The sequence below is a fragment of the Oryx dammah genome, unplaced genomic scaffold (assembly GCF_014754425.2).
Source record: "Oryx dammah isolate SB20612 unplaced genomic scaffold, SCBI_Odam_1.1 HiC_scaffold_27, whole genome shotgun sequence".
Classification (NCBI taxonomy): domain Eukaryota; kingdom Metazoa; phylum Chordata; class Mammalia; order Artiodactyla; family Bovidae; genus Oryx; species Oryx dammah.
In genome coordinates this window covers 82,195,357-82,216,637 of record NW_024070211.1, presented here as the reverse complement: position 1 = coordinate 82,216,637, position 21,281 = coordinate 82,195,357, and the positions used below count along the sequence as shown (strand labels likewise).

Sequence of the window (21,281 nt, the reverse complement as noted above, 5' to 3'; positions counted from 1 at the left end):
GAAATACTTTGGAACTTAAACTGATAAGTGCCTTCATACACCTTCTTTTACTCAACCATTTAGTGAATACCCCTAAGATTTTTCTCTCATAATATCACCATTTATCTTCACAGAAGTTCTAGTTTGTGAGTATATATTTACTTGGATGTTTATAGGTATACAATCTGTTTCCCCACTAAGCCACCTGTCCTCTGTGAGCTGAAGCTATGTCTTTTTAGTGTACCACTATGAGGTTTAGGACTTCCCTGGTGGCTCAGATGGTAAAGCATCTGCCTGCAATGCAGGAGCCCTGGGTTCAATCCCTGGGTTGGGAAGAACTCCTGGAGAAGGACATGGCAACCCACTCCAGTATTCTTGCCTGGAGAATCCTATGGATGGAGGAGCCTGGTGGGCTACAGTCCATGGGGTCTCAAAGAGTAGGGCACGACTGAGTGGCTTCACTTATGAGGTTCAAAAACTGTTTCTTCTAGATGAAGTCATTTATGGTCATATTTTAAGGTCTTGAGAATTTTTCCATCTATGAGGATGAGTTTTGCCAAAAGTGGAGGTGGAAAGCATTTCTAAAGTAATTATGCAACTACTCAGCTAAATGAGATAACATATAAATAGAATAGCAGAATACATGGTATGTAGGAAGTACTCCATAAATATCGGTAGTTGCTGGTGTTGGTGTAGAAGCTCTGCAACGTTTTATTTAACTCTGCCATTCAAAGTGGTTGGCTAAGTTAATTTGTTTCATCATGGGCAATAATTACATCGTACTTACTTTTTCTTGCTGCTTATGTACAGAAGTGTGGAATATTTTGCCAATTCATGAATGGTGTTTATGGCATCAACAGCTAAAAACTAGGGGAATCTTACAGGGCTGAATGTAACTGTAGGTTTTTTTTTTTTTTTTTTCACAGTGAGTAAGAAAAGTCCATAGATTTGGGACAGGGCTTGAGAGATGAGCACTTTTTTCTTAACTCTGGTCCTCAACTACAAGAATCTTCGTGTGATTTATTTCACTCTTTTGAAGAAGAGAAGCATCTAAAGTCTTTTATCCAGAGTGATTCCCATTAAACAAAAGCAAGAGATTATGATAACATTAAATAAAAAGACATCCATGAAAAATGGATTAGGATCCAGGAGTGAGTAAAGAAATCAATTTAATGAACTTCAACCAACATTTGCTGTGATGACATAAAGTAATGAATATTAAAGCAGAGGCAAATAATTTATGCAACTTTTGCTTCTACTATGTATACAACTTTAAAACCAAATCTAGGATGATACATACTCAGTGTGAGAATCAGGGCAGCGTCAGGGATGGTAACATGAAAGAATGGCCAGTGGCAATTTTAAGAAGCTGTTGAATGAAAATTGAAAGATATTTCTTCTTTATTGGAAGTTAAAATGGTGTTAAAAGTTGTGTATTAGAATCAATGAAGTAAGGCATGTACACAAATTACACCCTGATATTAAATGCATTTGGTAGTATAGATCATGACCAAAGTATTTGAAAGCCACTGCCCTAGAAAATGTATTTTGTGTTCCTTAGATTGGCATTAGGTGGAACAATGTAAAAAGCATACATATTCAGACTGTTCAATGGCAGTGCCTATAACAAATTGCCTGGTAAATTAAAATTAAAGTAATATTTCTAAAATTGATACAAAAATTTCTACATACATATGAAGTTGTCATTCAAATTATAATTAATCCAACAGAAAACATTTCATTAACTATGAAATGTGACAGATAATCAAGACTGTGTACATAATACTTGCACCAATAAATACTTTGATTCACCAAACACCAAGAAGTTGGACAGCCATAGAGATCTCAAGACCACGATCCTTAGGAGAATTGTCATGTTTTCTATAAAGTATGGAATTCATTTCCAGTTAACTGTAATCAGTTTTTAAATACTTCCAATAATTAAGACTTGAATAATAGTAATAAAGTAACTGCAGGCTTTCCATTTTATTTGCTTTAGTTGCTGGGGAAAATACTGCTATTTTATGTTTCTACAGAGCCAAGTACAGAAGTGAGCAGATTGATAAATTTATAAACATCATGGAAAGAATTGTAGAGAGGAACTGGAGCCACTCGAATGCCATCTGGCTCCCGTTTGTCACACTGTAGGGGAAACAAAAAGTAAAGCCACAATAATGTTAACATTTTTCACATAATGGAAATCTGCATTCAAGAGAAACTTACATAAAACATTCATACTGATTACCCTAAAATTTAATATGTAAGCATTTTTTTTTTACTTTAAGTAAAACGTCATGTTTGTGTTATTTGAAGCTATTCTCTTAATAATAATTAAAATATTAATGGGTTGGTACATTAATGTCTGAAGTGCTTTCCTGAAGTGCACTCATCCTTTATAAGCATCCAATAGATTGGGTATGTAGTTTATCTGTGGGAAGACCCTGAAGAGACTGGAAACCTTGTACACATTTCAATGAATGAGAACTTCACTGAGATCTGGAGAGTTTTAGTCAATTATATTTCCATTGAATTCAATAATTCCTTAATCTTATAAATTAGATAATTCAGCTCTCTGAAGATCACTGTGACTCTGTTGTTAAGAGACACCCCTACAGGCTAGACAACATAATAAATGATTTGTGTTTGCTGGCACATTTAATTCGATAACAACTTTTGAGGTAAGTATATTTGATTCCAATATGAATGAGAAGTCTCAAGTCAATAGATGTTTACCAACTTTCACAGGAGCACATGGCTTGCAAATGGTAGAATTTTATTTGGATTGCTGATATTCTGTGTCTCCAAAAACTGGGGAAATCTCTCCTAAAGGTTTGGAACACTGAGTGCAGTATTTTCTAAATTATATTATCCCTGGAAATAGATATCACTATTTATCCTGGAATTGCTCATTAAACAATTATTAGCTCTCTTCAAGGGACAAAGAGGACTATTTTAGGCACAATAGTAAAAAACAACAACAACAAAATATATTCCATACAATGTTAACACTCTTAAGATGTGTCTACATGTCTTTCTTGACTGCAGTGAACAGGCTGAAAATAACTTATTTCAATCAAACTAAACAAGACTAATTTACTTTTTCTCCCTCTACTATATTGATGTGTTCTTTGATTCCACTTACTCCACAAATTTCTACTGGGGTTTTCACTATTTTTTTTTTTTCCCAATCTATAATGAAAAGAATGGATAAGTTACATAATACTGTTTCCTGCAACAACATTTGTGGTGTTTTCCCTTTTATCAGAAATAACAGATCTCTGTGCCTTTAGTTAACAGAGTGCTGAATACTTAGTTGGCACTTAATTTATCCTCACTGATCAAAATTAAGTATCATGGAAAAATGCATAAACTGAAAAATTCAAATTTTATTCTCAACATTTGCAACCCATCGAGAAAACCTGGTAGGAAAACAAGAGATACACTTACAACCACTCCTCTTTTTTCTAGTTCTTGGATAACGTGTTTTATTGGAATAGAAAATGTTAGGGTTAGCTGGCAGCCACGTTCCTCTATACAGGATGGAGTAATTATGTTCACGACTGTTTTCTTGCTTTCTGCTTTGTCCTGGCTGAAGTAATGCTTGATCATGTACTCCAGATAACCAGTTAGCAAAATAGATTTTCTCCTCAGTGCTTTCATAGTTGCTTGTTTAAAGATCTGCAGAATGAGAAACAATCAGGTTCACAGTTTCTTGTTGATTTATAAAGTAAAAATTAACTGTTAATCGGGTATAAAAAGGAAAGGCCTGCTTCTGACCTTTCCAATAAAACATCCCATTTTAGATAATCTTTCCTAAAAAACATGTCTTTTAAGTACTTTGCCATTAAAAATTGAACACAATGATAGAATAGCTGATAGAATAGCTGTACAAATGTTTAAACGATACTTGCAAAAGCAGAAAAAAATAAGTTAACATAATGTTCCTTCAGAGCTATTTTAAATTAGCTTCATATAATTAGTACAAGTAAAACATACCTTAATAAATGGACTTAAATTTTATAAATGTCAGAATTGTTCCTCCAAACATTTTATACAATTATAATCAAGAAGATTTTTTTTCTATTCCTGTATAAAGTTTGTTTAGTCCACAAAAAAGTACAATAAGAGTTCAATGCTTATGTGGAAGGCAATCTCCTAAATCTCTTTCAGTTTAACAGTAAGAAAACAAGGAGTTAAAAATGAGGCTAAGTTTTGTCAGGCAGGAAAGCAAATAATGTTAGATAATGCTTATATATTACTGAAGCATTTGTATTGAAAGCATTGAAGTCTTTCTTTTTTTCTTCTTTCATCGTTTTTTTTTTTTTCTGCTGCTGAACTCTTAACACTGGTATAAAAACACTGCCACTTGCTTCTTGAGGTTTCTTATATTAAGATGAGTGACAAGGGCACACAGTAACTGGTGCTGGAACATTAGGGGTCAGAACAGACATGCTTTTTTAGCTTATCTCTTAAGGTCAAGTAGAGTTTAAAAATATACCCTACATATAAGAACTGAATGAACTGCAAACAGAGAATGATGCACTGGCAGGCCACTTAATGTCCCTTTTCTGTATCATGGTAGGCCACAGAGCAAAAATAGGGTCATTTGGTGATAGCTATACTTTATGAAGTCTATGAAAATCATTCTTTCTGTATATATACGTGGCATGTGTGGGTAGACATTCTAATAGGACTCAAACTGTCCAGGCATAGATTTTCTTGACCTATTGCAGAGGGTATGTATTTGGCTGAAGGAGAGGATGGGAGTTATATTTAAGTTAATATATTGAAAGAAGAGAGGAGTATCAGACAGTAGAAAGGTATCTGTCTGTTTCCCCAACCAGACCTCATAGACTGTGTCTGCAACCTGGAAAGAGTTCAGCTGAAAGTAGAAGCTAATATCTGACATATTCAGTGCAAAAAATGCTGCTTTAGTACTCGGGTAACCCTCGTTACACGGAGTTTGGTAGGAGGCATCTTTTCATTTCCTATGTAAAACAAAATGGCCATCAGAGAGCCTGATTCAAGAATCAGCATTCTCACAGATGGCAGGAGCAAGGAACAGGTAAAGTGTGGTCCACTCAGAGGTCTGACTGTCAGGCTTGGAATTAAAGCAAAAACAAAGACAGGAATCTTTCCAAGCTTCTCTTTGGCTTGACAGTAATTTGATAGTAATTCTCTTTCTCTTCTCTTTGGATTCATAGTAATTTGAAGACATTTTAATTATTTAAGTAATTCTAGTAAACTTTCTGGATTTGCTTTGGGTCCCATAAGATGCAGATGGGGGCACTGTGTAAATTAGGACTTTTAATGATATTTCACTTGTATTCATAAGTCAGTAAGACTTTGGGGGATATTAAGATTATAGGTTTTTTAAATGAACTTTTGCTCTTGCAGATTTGATAACAAGAAAGTAAAAGTTTTTCATGACAAATATCTTGATTTTAACATATAAGTACTCTTTGTTAATAATCAAATAATGTTTAAATGTAAAACTATTTTCCACATTACAACCATAACAAGAGAAGCTGCATTCTGAGGTGGCTTTAAATTTTCTCACAGAGTGTAAAAGTCTCTTTAGAGGCCTCAGTTAAAAATGTTAAAAGGGGATAATAGGAGTTAACAGTGAAGTAGAGTAAATGTACCCCACAGCCTTTTTTTTTTTTTTCTTTCTCATTATTTTTGTGCTTTCAACACTGTGGAAATATTTTTTCTTTTTTTTTAATTAGGAAAAATGAAAAGTGTATTTTGAAAATATTCAGCTTATAACAGAATTCTTGGCAGAATTTCCACTACATGGGTTATTTTTCTTACTAGCTAAAATAAATTCAAAATTAGAAAAGTTAGATAATTTTAATTAGGAAAAATAAGTATAACATGATGTTCTCAACTCTTAAGTTCTTAAAATTGGGTCGCTAATAACTTTCTGAAGAAATACAGAGTACATTTCTTCTGACTTGCCCTATATTTTAATTGAACGCTCTAATTTTATATTTTGAAGCTATTTAAATAATTATATTACCTACCTGTATTATAAATAGGACCCTTCAAAATGAAATATAAGTGTTGTTTAACGCCATGTTTACTAACTGGAAGATTGAGGTGACCTCTGAAGTAATACGGTTCAGACACCTTCATTAAAAGGTTGAGGCAAATGAATTCAAGAGTAGTTGTCAATTGCTTAAGGTCATACTTAGTGTCACAGTAAGGGATGGAGTATTTGCCTCCTGCTTCCTAGAGTTTACCAGTTACTAGAGAATGGGAAATAGTGAAATATATTATTTTGTAATTTCAGAATTTTGCAGTTTATAATGGGAAGTAAGAATTTCGAAAATACTTTCTTTAACTCAAAGTTTGATTATTTAAAGATAATTTTGGTAAAAACATAGCCTCGACAGTGAATTATTTAATAAGGTATTTCCATGAGGCTGCAGAGAAATACTTAAGTGATGAGAAACTCAAGAGAAGTGTATATCCCTTTTCTGGGGATTTAGGGTCTTTTTCTTAGGTTTAAGTTTAGATGTTAAAGTAGAAGATACATCAGTTTTCAGATTCTAGCTGAGAATAAAAACTATCTAGGTGACTGTTAAACAGTGTGGAGCAAAACTATTGGTAGGGAAAATAGGAATCTGTTTTCTTCTGTGGCAGAAGAGGTGAATACTGAAGTCAGTCCACTGCAAAGAATACCGAAGTGATAGTGTCTAAAATACATTTTCTAGATATGGCTAGGAAATAATTTGCAAAGATGAGTAAAATCAGAGGAAATAACTTTAAGTGCTACTTCTTTCTAAGGTATGCCTTTGTGTCTTATTTCTTTTCTCCTTATTGTATTAATAATTCATTTTCTCCCTGATATAAGTTTGCAAAGTTTGCAAAACATTATTTTCTTAAAAAAAATGTTTAATGGAACTGTTCCTCAGGTTGAATGTTTTTTTAAAAAGTCAAATATCATTGTTTGGTTTGCCAAGCAGATTTAATCACTCCCCCACCCCTCCCCAAATATAATTTGTATCACTGAGAAATCTTGTTACTGGGTCTATTTCAAAGCAAAACAGAAAAATCTGCCAAAACCTGAAAATAGCACAAGCTCCATCTAGTGGTCACACTGAGTAGGTGTTTTTTTAAAATTGACATGAAATGAAACGAGTTGATTACTACCATCTAGTGGTGAAGCTGTATAAAAACAGAGGAACTTGGCACTGCCGTCCAGTGGCCAGAATGAGAAGTTGCTGTGAATTTTCACATAGTTCTAGAATTTTAGGTTTGGAAGAGATTTTGGAAGCCTTTATCTAGTCACTCATGCTGGAATACGGCACAACAGAATTTCCTAAACTAGATGATTTTAGGAGGCTTTCAATACTTTTAAAAAACCAAATTTTTATTTTAATGTCTATATATTTAAGATCTCTATTAGAAATATATATGTATATTTACTTAAATATACTTTATGTATATAAAATATGCATTTCTTTAATATGTGTATTAATACCATTATCATATTTGTTGTTTTAGTCACTAAGTTGTATCTGAAAACTCTTTTGCAACCCTGTGGACTATATAGCCCATCAGGCTCCTCTGTCCATAGGATTTCCTAGGCAAGAATACTGGAATGAGTTGCCGTTTCGTTCTCCAGGGGATCTTCCCAACCCAGGGACCAGCTAAGTTCTATTGAACAATAAGTACCAACACTGTGCCAAGCCTTGTGCTGGGGGCTGGAGATATAAATAAAGGGTGACATGAGCCACAGTCACTGTCCTATAGGAGAACCCTGCCCTTTGTTCATTGTTTATGCACAGTGCATATTAACCTAGCTGATTAACAGATAAAATATGACAGCATGCCACAATCAGATAAAGAAATGGTGACAATGTGGGAAGTTTGATGCATAGATCACTTACCTCTAAACTAGCATGTAAGGAACAGACCAACAGAATGGGAGGATTTGAGATTCGGAATCCATTGACTCCAGGGATTAACTGCAGTTCTGAAAAATTAAGATCATTTTTATAGGATGTGTCTAAAAAGTGTCCTTTATGGATATTTTAATGACAGTAAAGTAGAAGGAAAAAATGTAAGACTTAAAAGCTTTTATTCCCAAGAGTTTTGAGATAATTAAAAGAAACTTCATGGACCTAAAATACTGGTATATTTTTCCTTCACCTGCAACTTCCATCTTATCTGCTCCTATAATAGGGGCAGCGTGGGCATGCAGCTTCTAGTGCAAGATTCTTAGCAGGCAGTTAAAGGTCCTGCTGTGTTAGCAGTCAGCCCGGCAGTGGTGCTCGTGGAGCAGAGCACAGTGAGAGGCGGATCGGTGCCTTAGGCCTTGGAACTGGCAGGAGAACTGGTGGCCCCAGGGCTGCATTCCACAGAGCTCCAGCGCCCTCGCTACAGCCGTCCACTAGCCAGGCCCAGGCCTTGATGCAGCAACCGCTCCCTCATCCCCACCTCTGAGACCTAATGGTGGTGGCAGTCTCCATGGGTCACAGTCCACAGAGGCTTCCAAACCAGAAACCATGTCAGTGACAGCAAAATATCAAGACTTGAATGGCTTGCAATTGTAATATCCTCCAAAGGTAGAAATGTGAATGAAACGATGTATGAAGGTGACTTTTAACACTAGAATTACTGCATCAAGTGACTTCTCTTAGAAAAGAAGAAAGAATGTGGTTTACAAAAATGATCTGCCTAAGAATATATTGAAAAGATAAGTTAGTAACAGACAATATTGTCATATAATTAATTATACTGAATAGTTGCAAGTTAAATCCAAGAGTTAAAATTACTAGTTAGAGCAAATTGAAAACTAATACTGAAATAGAGTGAGAGAATTTTCTGGGTCTTTAGTTACTCATCTAAGGGTTGGTCCGACTATGTCCTATGGGTCACCTCTGGCCCACCTCTTATTTTTGTAAATAAAAGTTTATTGGAACATAGCCCTGTTCACTTATTTATATATTTCTATGGCTGCTTTAGGACCACAATAGCAGAGTTGTGCACTTGCCACAGTTAGCCTCCAAAGCTTAACATATCTACAGTCTGAACCTTCACAGAAAAAAACACTTTGCTCACTTCTGATCTAATCCAACTTCCTCATTTACAGATAAGAAAACTTGTTACAAACAATTTAAATAACTGTATAAAAGAGTTCATGATTTCAGCAGCTAAGATAAAATATAGCTTTCCTGATTTGACTCAAAGGGCCCATCTTTATCCTTTGCATCTTAGTTAGTGCAAATGTGTATATATGTAACATCAAATCTCAGGATTGGAAGCAGTCTAAAGGATCAAGTTTAAGTTGATTTCTCAGAACATTTAGGAAGTTTTCTGTATCCCCTGTGATGGAAGAATAAAGTCACTCAGGAAAGAGAAGTAGGGCAGTTTAAGAACTCCCTGCACTAATTATGTACTTTAATTTCTACCCACTGGGGTTTCTGTTTGGTATGTGGTGAAAGTGGGCTTATCAGGTGGTGCTAGTGGTAAAGAACCCTCTTGCCAATGCAGGAGACATAAAAGATGCAAGTTTGATCCATTAAGAGGGGGTAGGATCCCCTGGAAGAAGGGATGGCAACCCACTCCAGTATTCTTGTTTGGAGAATCCCACTGACAGAGACTGGCAGGCTACAATCCATAGAGTTGCACAGAGATGGACATGACTAAAGTGATTTAGCACACACATATGTATGCTTGTGGCAAAAGCCACAAAAGGAGGACAATTTGAGAAAAGAGAGGGATAAAATTGAACATTTATTAATTAGTATGCTGCTTGGTTTACAGCTTTGAGCATGTTTTACCCTCAAACCAAACCCTGAAATAGATATTATTATTCACATTAGATACATGAGGAAAAAAAATTAAAAGTCCAAAATGATCAGATTTGTACAGCATCACAAAACCAATAAACAGCAAAATGGGCTTGATACCTAAGTCTCTCTGGGCCTGACTGTAAGGACAATGATTCCTTTCTGTCCTCGCTGCCTGATGGTTTAGGTACTCCATATTAGTGAGACCTGAATTCTGTATTTTAGATTTTGCTTCCCTTTATTTCCCTATAAAAGGATAGACTCAAAATCATACTAAAATCTATGAATACTTAGTCTTACATTGAGGAAATGTCATTCCTTATTTTAAGAATTCTTAGTGGCATTTTCAAAGTGCACTCTCCATGAGGCATGCATATTACATATCACACAAAGATGAAAACTGAAATAAACTTAAAATAAAATGACTTGTGAAGTAAAATGGAATATACTTACTGTTATCCATCTCAAATCTGGTGCTTAGTTCATGGCCGAACCACCCTACTAACCTAAAACATATATAGTAACATTAGATATTTTGGTCTATAAATATAGTCAGAATCAATATAGGACTCTTGGGCCTTCATATTAAAATCATTTGTGATATGAGTCATCAAATACTTAAGCATATAAATGCCATGTGATAGCATAAGACAATTAGTATTTATAACCTCAGAGAGAGAATAAAAATCAATTTTTTCATATTACTGGTTATATACTTGTAAATTTAAATAATCTGAAGAGCTATATTTAATGACCTTGTTGTTTAATATACAATAAAATTAACAAAAATGTTGTTTCTTTGGATTTTAAAGAAGGTGAAAACAAAAAAGAAAAGTGATTAATACAATAATGTATTCTTTTTGTAATAGGAATCCTAAAGGGAAATGACATAAAAATAACCTCTAAATTGTTGAAATTTTAATAATTTTCTAAAGAAATTGGTTACTTTCAGAGTTTTGTAAGAATGTTAATTGGCCAGACATAAAGTATAAAATATACAGGAAAAATCATATGTATGTGTGTGTGCTTATTAGATAAAAATTACAAATAGTATGAAGAAAATATAAAATTTGAGAAAGAGACAAATACAGTATTCTTGATATAATCAACTCTTCCTAAATAAAATGCTAGTTTTAACACTGCCAAAATACATTACATGTGAAAGTGAAAGTTGCTTCAGTTCAGTTCAGTTCAGTTCAGTTCAGTTGCTCAATCATGTCCGACTCTTTGAGATCCCTTGAATCGCAGCATGCCAGGCCTCCCTGTCCATCACCAACTCCTGGAGTTCACTCAGATTCATGTCCATCGAGTCAGTGATGGCATCCAGCCATCTCATCCTCTGTCATCCCCTTCTCCTCCTGCCCCCAATCCCTCCCAGCATCAGAGTCTTTTCCAATGAGTCAACTCTTTGCATGAGGTGGTCAAAGTACTGGAGTTTCAGCTTTAGCATCATTCCTTCCAAAGAAATCCCAGAGCTTATCTCCTTCAGAATGGACTGGTTGGATCTCCTTGCAGTCCAAGGGACTCTCAAGAGTCTTCTCCAACACCACAGTTCAAAAGCATCAATTCTGCTTCGCTCAGCCTTCTTCACAGTCCAACTCTCACATCCATACATGACTACTGGAAAAACCATAGCCTTGACTAGACAGACCTTAGTCGGCAAAGTAATGTCTCTGCTTTTGAATATGCTATCTAGGTTGGTGCTAACTTTTCTTCCACAGAGTAAGCGTCTTTTAATTTCATGGCTGCAATCACCATCTGCAGTGATTTTGGAGCCCCCCAAAATAAAGTCTGACACTGTTTCCACTGTTTCCCCATCTATTTTCCATGGAGTGATGGGACCGTATACTGCTTAGTCATGTCCAACTCTTTGCGATTCTCTGGACTGTCATAGAATTCTCCAGGCCAGAATACTGGAGTCGGTAGCCGTCCTCCTCTCCAGGGGATCTTCCCAATCCAGGGATCAAACCCAGGTCTCCCGCAGTGCAGGTGGATTCTTTACCAGCTCAGCCACAAGGGAAGCCCAAGAACACTGGAGTGGGCAGCCTATCTGTTTTCCAGGGGATCTTCCCGACCCAAGAATCTAACTGGGGTCTCCTGCATTGCAGGCAGATTCTTTACCAAGATATCAGGGAAGCTTATATTACAAAATTCATTAAATAAATGAGGATAGTACTGTCACAAGAAGCATCAGGGAGACAAATGGAACGTGACAGAAAATATAAATGGTCCTCAGATCATACAATTATATAATAAGTGATAATGTAACATTTGAAAAACGCAAATATGAGGAAAATATATTCACATATTTATTTGATTTTTAAAGGTAAAATCTTTGAAAACCAAATAAAATATAAAGGATAATAACATATATTCATACACATTTAAAATTCTGTATTAAAAAGACAGACAAAATTAAAAGGACCCAATGATGGGGAGAAGGACGCTATTTGCCACATTTAAAAGAGTTTGCACCATGAGTTTTTTCATCAGAGAAAGGGCAGTGTCCCCAAAGCTGCCCAGTCACAAAGTATGGACAGGGCATTTATAAAAAGAGAAGTGCAAATGCTCCATGGATTCCAGGAAGAAAAAACTCAATGTTAGTAAAAATTGAAAAATATGAAACCTCATAAAGATGAAACATACCTCACATATTAAATTGGCAAAGTTATTTAAAATTTAGATGTCTTTTTTTCATCAAGGATTCAGTAAAAATGTAAACTCTTCAATAATGAGTATAATAAGTAATAAAACCTTTACGGAGTACAGTTTAAAAATATCAATTAAAGCTATGTACAGTTTACTGTCTAAGTACTTTTACTTTTCCATATTCATGCAAAAGACTATTTGGAGTACACTAAAATGTGTACGCTAGGACAATGAGCACAGTACTATTTACAGTGTCATAGTAATCCCAGTATCTTGTAAGAGAGAAAAAATAAATTATATGATGCTTATGTTATGAAATATTATAGCCATTTAAAAATCATATTTGAAAGAATATATATTCAAAATTATAAAATAGGGATAACAATATTTAGAGTGGATCACAATAAACAGTGAAAAATTCTGAAAGAGATGAAAATACCAGACCACCTAACCTGCCTCTTGAGAAATCTGTATGCACGTCAGGAAGCAACAGTTAGAACTGGACATGGAACAACAGACTGGTTCCAAATAGGAAAAGGAGTACGTCAAGGCTGTATATTGTCATCCTGCTTATTTAACTTGTATGCAGTGTACATCATGAGAAATGCTGGACTGGAAGAAACACAAGCTGGAATCAAGATTACCGGGAGAAATACCAATAACCTCAGATATGCAGATGACACCACCCTTATGGCAGAAAGTGAAGAAGAACTAAAGAGCCTCTTGATGAAAGTGAAAGAAGAGAGTGAAAAAATTGGCTTAAAGCTCAACATTCAGAAAACGAAGATCATGGCATCCGGTCCCATCACTTCATGGGAAATAGATGTGGAAACAGTGTCAGACTTTATTTTTTGGGGCTCCAAAATCACTGCAGGTGGTGATTACAGCCATGAAATTAAAAGACGCTTACTCCTTGGAAGAAAAGTTATGACCAACCTAGACAGCATATTGAAAAGCAGAGACATTACTTTGCTGACTAAGGTCCGTCCAGTCAAGGCTATGATTTTTCCAGTAGTCATGTATGGATGTGAGAGTTGGACTGTGAAGAAGGCTGAGCGCCGAAGAATTGATGCATTGAACTGTGGTGTTGGAAGACTCTTGAGAGTCCCTTGGACTGCAAGGAGATCCAACCAGTCCATTCTGAAGGAGATCAGCTCTGGGATTTCTTTGGAAGGAATGATGCTAAAGCTGAAACTCCAGTACTTTGGCCACCTCATGGGAAGAGTTGACTCATTGGAAAAGACTCTGATGCTGGGAGGGATTGTGGGCAGGAGGAGAAGGGGATGACAGAGGATGAGATGGCTGGATGGCATCACGGACTCGATGGATGTGAGTCTGAGTGAACTCCCGGAGTTGGTGATGGACAGGGAGGCCTGGCGTGCTGCGATTCATGGGGTCACAAAGAGTCGGACACGACTGAGCAACTGAACTGAACTGAACTGATATTTAGAGTCTAATCTTAGGATAAATATATATTGCATGCATTTATATGTAATTATGGCCAAAATGTTAAAATTTTTAACTTCTACTTTATTCACATCCAAGTCACAGCTGGACTTAATGGAGAAACACCAAAAATGCTTTCTTTAATGTCAATATTTTGTAGCTGAAAATTGAAAAATAGATAGTCAATTATCACCACTTTAAAATTATATGGTTGTGTACCTGGAATGAACAGAAAGATAATTTAGCATGGTTGTCTGGTACAAAATTAATATGAGAACTAAATATCTATTAATAAATTAATGATAACTAAATTTAAAACTGAAATTAAAAAATTGAATGCAAACTGATATATTAACAGAAAATATTTCAGACTTACATAAATTTTTAAAAATATTCCTGAATCTGAACAAGAACATAAAGTTGTATAATTTTCAACATGAAGAAAAAAGTCAGTTCTTCTCAAATTGGTGCACACATTTAAATAATCCCAGTAAAATATACAAATAGATTTTATTTGTTTTCATTTAGGACTTGCAAGCTAATTTTAATGCCATATGGAAAATGAATAATAGTAAAACACCCCTAAAAAATAAGAGCAGTGAAGTTGAATATTTCTACAAAACATTATAACATTATAAAATGTCAAAATGAAAACAATGAACAAATCTATTAATATACTATTCATCATATTAATAAAACTAAAGAGAAAGTTATAGGATCATCTCCAAAGACCAATAAATCATGAGAAAGTTTATCATATGACAATCTATCTTTTAAAAATCATTTGCAACTTATGTCACAAGAAGCTAAACTTTCTAGTATAAAAATACCTAGAGATCATAATGCAAAAGTAACAGCCCAAGAAGAACAACCAACATAGACAGAAAGGAAATGGCTCTCAATTATTTTTTAAAAGGGCCATCCATTTATTGTTAAGAAAAAATACAAATTAAAGTTAAACTGAAATGCGATGGACTTGAACGTGGGCAAACTCTGGGAGATGATAGGGGACAAGGAGGCCTGGCATGCTGCAGTCCACAGGGTCACAAAAAGTCAGACATAAACTTGTGACTGAACAACAACAAATAACCATTGCCCATCTCTTAAAGTGGCAAAAATTCAAAAGTTTTATTGATAACTCTATTGATATTAACACATTTTATAAGTTACTGTCATGTATTCTTGTTGGAATACGTGTTATAGATGTGCCCCTCTAGAGAACAAATGAATAACAGTTGTGGAATTTGCAAACATATATACTCTTTGACCTGGAAAATTTACATCTGGGAGTTTAGCTCTCCAGAAGAACTTGTCCAAGTATGAAGTGAATTATGCATAAGTATAGTCATTGTACAGAGAAGGCGATGGCATCTCACTCCAGTACTCTTGCCTGGAAAATCCCTTGGATGGAAAAGCCTGGTGGGCTGCAGTCCATGGGGTCGCGAAGAGTCAGACACAACTGAGCAACCTCACTTTCACTTTTCATTTTCATTCATTGGTGAGGGAAATGGCAGCCCACTCCAGTGTTCTTGCCTGGAGAATCCCAGGGACGGCGGAGCCTGGTGGGCTGTCGTCTATGGGGTCGCACAGAGTCGGACACAACTGAAGCGACTCAGCAGCAGCAGCATAGTCATTGTATAACTTTCAGTAATAATCAAAGATTGAAAATAGCCTAAACTCTCTTCAATAAAAGACTAGTTTTATAAATTATGGTAAACCTATATTGTAAAATATCATATAGTCATTACATCAGAAGTGAATAAGAGAGCATTCTGTGTCTTGAAAGGGAATGATTACAAGAGACCAGAAACCAAAAAATAAAGATATATTAGGATAGGACATATAGTATTTTTATGAACTAAATAATTAACTTTTTAATTTTTTCTTCCTCAACTAGAATGTAAGTTCATGAGATCAGGGACTGGCTCTTAATGTTTGTAGAGGAGTGTTTTTAATTCGAATGATGTGGGGTGTGATAAATGGTTGATAGGGGAAGCATGAGTTAGGACAGTTAAATCAGGGTGGTGATGGTCAGGGGAGGCTCTGATGAGCAAAAGAATGTGTATATTTCAGCACAGAGAAAGGAAAGAGTGTTCCAGATAATCAAAACAACATGTTCAAAGACTGTACACATATATAGACTAGGAGGGGAAATTTCCCACCACCTGCCTTTTCCACTCTTAATTTTTTCTTTTTATACAGGTGGATTTTAAATGAATCTTCTGATTTTTAAATTTGGTTTACTAAATTCCTAGATGTGCATTAATATTCAACTTTGGAACTGTTGTCAAATGATTTTTCCAGAATAAACACTAAAGCTTACTAGAAAATTTATAGTCCATTTTAGGTTCTACTCCTTTGTATGATACTTCTCAGTCCAATTCAGTTGCTCAGTCGTGTCCAACTCTTTGAGACCCCATGCACTGCAACGTGCCAGGCTTCCCTGTCCATCACCAACTCTTGGAGGTTGCTCAAACTCATGTCAGTTGAGTCGGTGATGCCATCCAACCATCTCAACCTTTGTTGTCCCTTTCTCTTCTTGCCTTCAATCTTTCCCAGCATTGGGGTCTTTTCCAATGAGTCAGTTCTTCACATCAGGTGGACAAAGGATTGGAGCTTCAGCATCAGTCCTTCCAATGAATATTCAGGACTGATTTCCTTTAGTATTGACTGATTTGATCTCCTTGCAGTCCAAGGGACTCTCAAGAGACTTCTCCAACACCACAGTTCACAAGCATCGTTTCTTAGGCTTTCAACTTTCTTTATGGTCCAACTCTCACATCCATACATGATTACTGGAAAACTCATAGCTTTGACTAGACAAATCCTTGTCGACAAAGTAACGTCTCTGCTTTTTAACATGCTGTGTAGGTTTGTCATAGCTTTTGTTCCAAGCAGCAGGCGTCTTTTAATTTCATAACTGCAGTCACCTTCTGCAGTGATTTTGGAGCCCAAGAAAATGAGTCTCTCACTGTGTCCATTGTTTCCCCATCTATTTGCCATGAAGTGATGGGTTGGATGTCATGATCTTCATTTTTTGAGTGTTGAGTTTTAGTGATATTTATAAGTAAATAAATAGTATTTATACTATCTATATTACACTATTTATAAATAAATAAATAGTGATGTTTATAAGTAAAATTATATTTTTAGTCAGCTATTAATAGCCAGTTTCCCTTGTTTGAAAAATCTGTCTTCAGGGATAATAGACTGACATAATATTGTTTGGAAAAAATATTTGGGGTGGTAAAAGAGAAAAACTTTGAAGGCTTTAATTAAAATTTTTCTCATCATTTACAAATATTTTCTTAAACTTTCTTATCCATAGTGAATCAAATTTTATTGTGTTAGGTTCATTTGTTAGGTGGAAAGCACCAAAGGATATATATAGTACCCAAACTCCTTTTAGCTTTGAGTTCCAGGACAAGATTTTGAAACTTATACAGAGTTGGCAGTCTTTAAAAGCCAATGCTTCTGACTTGCAATATATAGACATTTTTGAATTCTGATGATCACATATCATATAGTAGCCCAGCATAAAGTTTATGCTGTGAACAGCAAAAGGAAAAGAGAATGGAAGAAACAATAAGAATTTCTTCCATTTCCTGTTTCCCATGATTAAAATGTTCTGAATGCTGAGGAATGAGAAGCTTCAGAATGGGAAGAGAAAGACTGGATTCATACTCCTAATACAGAATTGGCTATACTCCCTGCCCCAAGATAAGTTCTAGGGGATAGAACTTGGGATGGTTGAGAATCAGTGGGCACTCCAGATACATTCAGGGGGATTTATAGATAGAAAATTCTTGGAACATATTCCTTCAGACCTATTAGGCAATAAAACCATTTGTAAGAATTCTTCTAGGCCAGTTTGGTGCTGTAGTTTTCATATAAAAACATTAGCAGAATGGAACTGTGATAGCACTTTTACTTATAACTTAGGATTATATTAACTCAAGAGACCCAAGGTAGTATCCTGAAATTCCAGTGTCCCTAGAGAAGGGAATTGAAGGGGCTAAGAGATTCAGTATTCCCAGTGGAACTTGAGATAAAGGGCATATTGTCATGATAGTTCCATAAACATCTTGGACGGTGCAGTAGTAATGGAAGCAGATGACCAAGGGTGTGCCAGGCACAATTTAATAGATTCAGGGGTTGTCTGTGGGCTAGATATCTCTCTTTTATCTACGTCTGTGTACACCACTCACCTTTGCAACCATAAATGGTATCCTAAGGAGAAAAGGACAAAAAACCAACCAAACAAACAAAAACTCTGAACAGACAGAGCTTAAACTCTGAAATTACTGAGAAAAATAACAAAAGTCATTAAGTATACCTCCAAGTTACAAGATTGAATTTCCTGCATCAAATGAATTGATAGATGAAAATAAAGAAAATTACTTGTGTACCTGTTTATAACCTGATGACATTTACAACTTTTAAAACAATTATCAAATTTCTGATGACAACTGGAATCAATAATAAAATGAAAAATATATTTGTCAAAGCTTTCACATGCTTTGTATTAAATATTCAGAATGAGAACATATCTTAAGTTAATTTGAACATGTAACTGAGATATACCAATGAGATAAAGTGAATGGAAAGCAAAATCACTGTGCAGTTTGTTTGAGGTACTTATGTTTATCATGATGTGAATTTATTGAAAACTTATTCTTTCAGCCAGTAGGGAACTATGCTGTGTACTGAGGGGAACTCAGTATCATCGTTTCTATTGAGACTAAGATTATGGTTGCAATAAAAAAGGAATTCAGAAAGGAGTTTTAGCTTGAATGAATTAGATTTGTTCACTATTATTTAGTATCGAGGCATTGATTATTGTTTTATTACTTTTATCTTTTGAAAGAGAAGAAAAATACTACAGTTTTTTTCATGAAAATTTCTGTAGTTACAAATTAAAAATCAATGTATAAGCAGTTTTGCACATAAAGCTTTCTGCTGGAAATGAATTCAAAATTTTCCTTCTGGCAATATACTTTTTTAAAATCTGAGGCAAATACAGTGGCTGTGAAATACGGTCATAAAAAAATCGCAATTTTTCCCATTTTTTTCAATGGCTTCAAAATAAACATTGGGAGAGTACTTCAATACTTTTTTTTTTTTTAATTTAGCAACTTTTCTTTCACTTTTCTGTATTCATTAAAAAGACTAGGTATTTGTCATTTTTGTTTGTGTAGTGCTACTAAAAAATTCAAGAGTATGAATTATGATTGCTGGGTATATCTGACAGAAACAGCAAAGACCTAGTGTATGAACATGGTATCACAGGAGGAAATAGTAGCCAGCGCTTGAAAGTACTGATGGGAGAAGGCAATGGCAACCCACTCCAGTACTCTTGCCTGGAGAATCCCATGGATGGAGGAGTCTGATAGGCCGCAGTCCATGGGGTCCCTAAGAGTTGGACACGACGGAGCAACTTCACTTTCACTTTTCACTTTCATGCATTGGAGAAGGAAATGGCAACCCACTCCAGTGTTCTTGCCTGAGAATCCCAGGGATGGGGGAGCCTGGTGGGCTGCCGACTATGGGGTCGCACAGAGTCGGACACGACTGAAGCAACTTAGCAGCAGCAAAAGTACTGATGACATATTCATTTCCCAAATCTGAAAGGAATAAGTAGGGAAAAATGTGTTCTTCTTTAGAGAAAAAAATACTTGGATCTGATTCTGTAGCTGAGATCAAGGCATCATTTTTATGCTTTATTTACTGAATCCATAAAAGTACTTTAAATTTTTATCTGAAAAAGTACAAATATAATATTTTAATTGTTCCCAAGTTGCCTTATTATTTGATGATGATATGCCCCTTTTGAATTCATTCACTAAGTAAGTTGTGTTTTACTATCCAGTGGCTTGTTCTTCCCAGGTAGCTCAGTGGTAAAGAATCCACCTGCAATGAAAGAAACATTGGTTCGATCCCTGGGTTGAGAAGATCCCCTGGAGAAGGAAATGGCAACGTACTCCAGTAGTCTTGCCTGGGAAATCCCATGGACAGAGGAGCCTGGACGACTACAGTCCATGGATTGCAAAAGAGTCAGACACAATTTAGCAACTAAGCAACAATAATCCAGTGGCTTATTACAATAGATACTAGGACTAGTCCCATTGGAGATTCTAATTGTTTATCATCCATCATCCTCGGCCCCTACATCTATGTCACTTCTGGATGAAAATTATATAATCCTGTATAATATTTCAGAGTGGTCTAGCTAATCAGATTATCTGTTCTCATGCCAACAGGAAATCCTATTCAAAAGGCATGGTTGGACAAAGCTTTTGCATAGTGAACTGCTAAGGAAAAAAGGGCAGAAATGAAGACACGTTTGCTAGAAAAGTGGGCAAGACTGTCTCACTTAATCTGCAACAACATACTGAGGTAGGTATTGTTTCTCTCATTTTATGTTTGAAAAAAGTAAGGCTTACAGAGTTTGAATGATCATCTAAAGGAACATAGCTAGTTAAGCCCATATCCTGCCCAGTAAGTGAGCAGGAACACTGACCCACAGTTAAACTGTGTTTGATACACATCCTCAGAAGGAAGTTGAAGGCGGGAGTTCAAACCAAGTATCTTAATGAACCAATAAACTAGTAGAACCTGAGATCATCAGTGCCTAGAAGCTGAGCAGAAGAGCAGAAACTAAAAGTAAAATAGAGTAGCCTCAACTAGAGTAGAGTAAAATAGTTTAATTGAAGTTACCATGAAGCTAGAGTTGATGCTTTTTATAAGTGACTCATTTTTGTCATTTATAGTACTAATTACATTTTTTAAAAATCAGGCTTATTAGAATTTTCCTATATTTCAATCATTAATTCTTCAAAAGTAGTTAATGACACATCTTCCTAGAAGCAAACGATAGAAATAGTAGAGTGAACTAAAATAGAAATGGTTCCTTCCCACAAAAAGCTTAAAGTCTTTGGGTATGAGTGTGAAGCTGATTAAACAAATATTAATTCAACGAAGGGTGGGTGCATAGTCCCCCATCTTTGCCTCATGGTATTCATGACATTATGAGGCTCACCATTAAGAACTGTGGGTGGGACCTGTGACTTTTCATCAATAATAATGGATTCAGGTGAAATAACAAAGTGGAAAGAACTGAGAGAGGGAAAATGGACCAAAACCTAGACGTTTGATAGTAAACAAGAGCAAAAAAAGGCCGAGTTGTTGACAGATGTTGTTAGAAGTGAGATATTGAGTGGATTTAAAAACTGAAAAAAATGAAAGTAGAGACTCAGAAAGGGTGAGGAGTTTCAGTTTCATCAACCTGGTTATTGAACTCATTAAGAGAAATAGAGTAAGAGCAACAGAAGAAAGAAAACAATGGCTCTTTATAGAGGCTTTTTATACCATAATTCCCTAGTAATTCTCACTCTGGGTCAGAGT

At 35.5% G+C, this 21,281-nt stretch overlaps 1 protein-coding gene across 1 annotated transcript in view; it reads right to left on the bottom strand.

Annotated features, from left to right (window-relative positions):
* Positions 1-1,130: 1,130 nt before the first annotated feature.
* The window catches only part of KYNU (kynureninase), a 117,716-nt gene continuing 97,565 nt past the window's right edge, over positions 1,131-21,281 (bottom strand). The window contains exons 12-15 of the mRNA XM_040228225.1: positions 10,236-10,288; positions 7,878-7,963; positions 3,427-3,657; positions 1,131-2,121 (exon numbers count right to left, since the gene is read on the bottom strand). Of these exons, the coding sequence (XP_040084159.1) occupies positions 2,002-2,121; positions 3,427-3,657; positions 7,878-7,963; positions 10,236-10,288 (490 nt within the window). The 3' untranslated portion in view covers positions 1,131-2,001. The remainder of the gene's footprint in view (positions 2,122-3,426; positions 3,658-7,877; positions 7,964-10,235; positions 10,289-21,281) is intronic.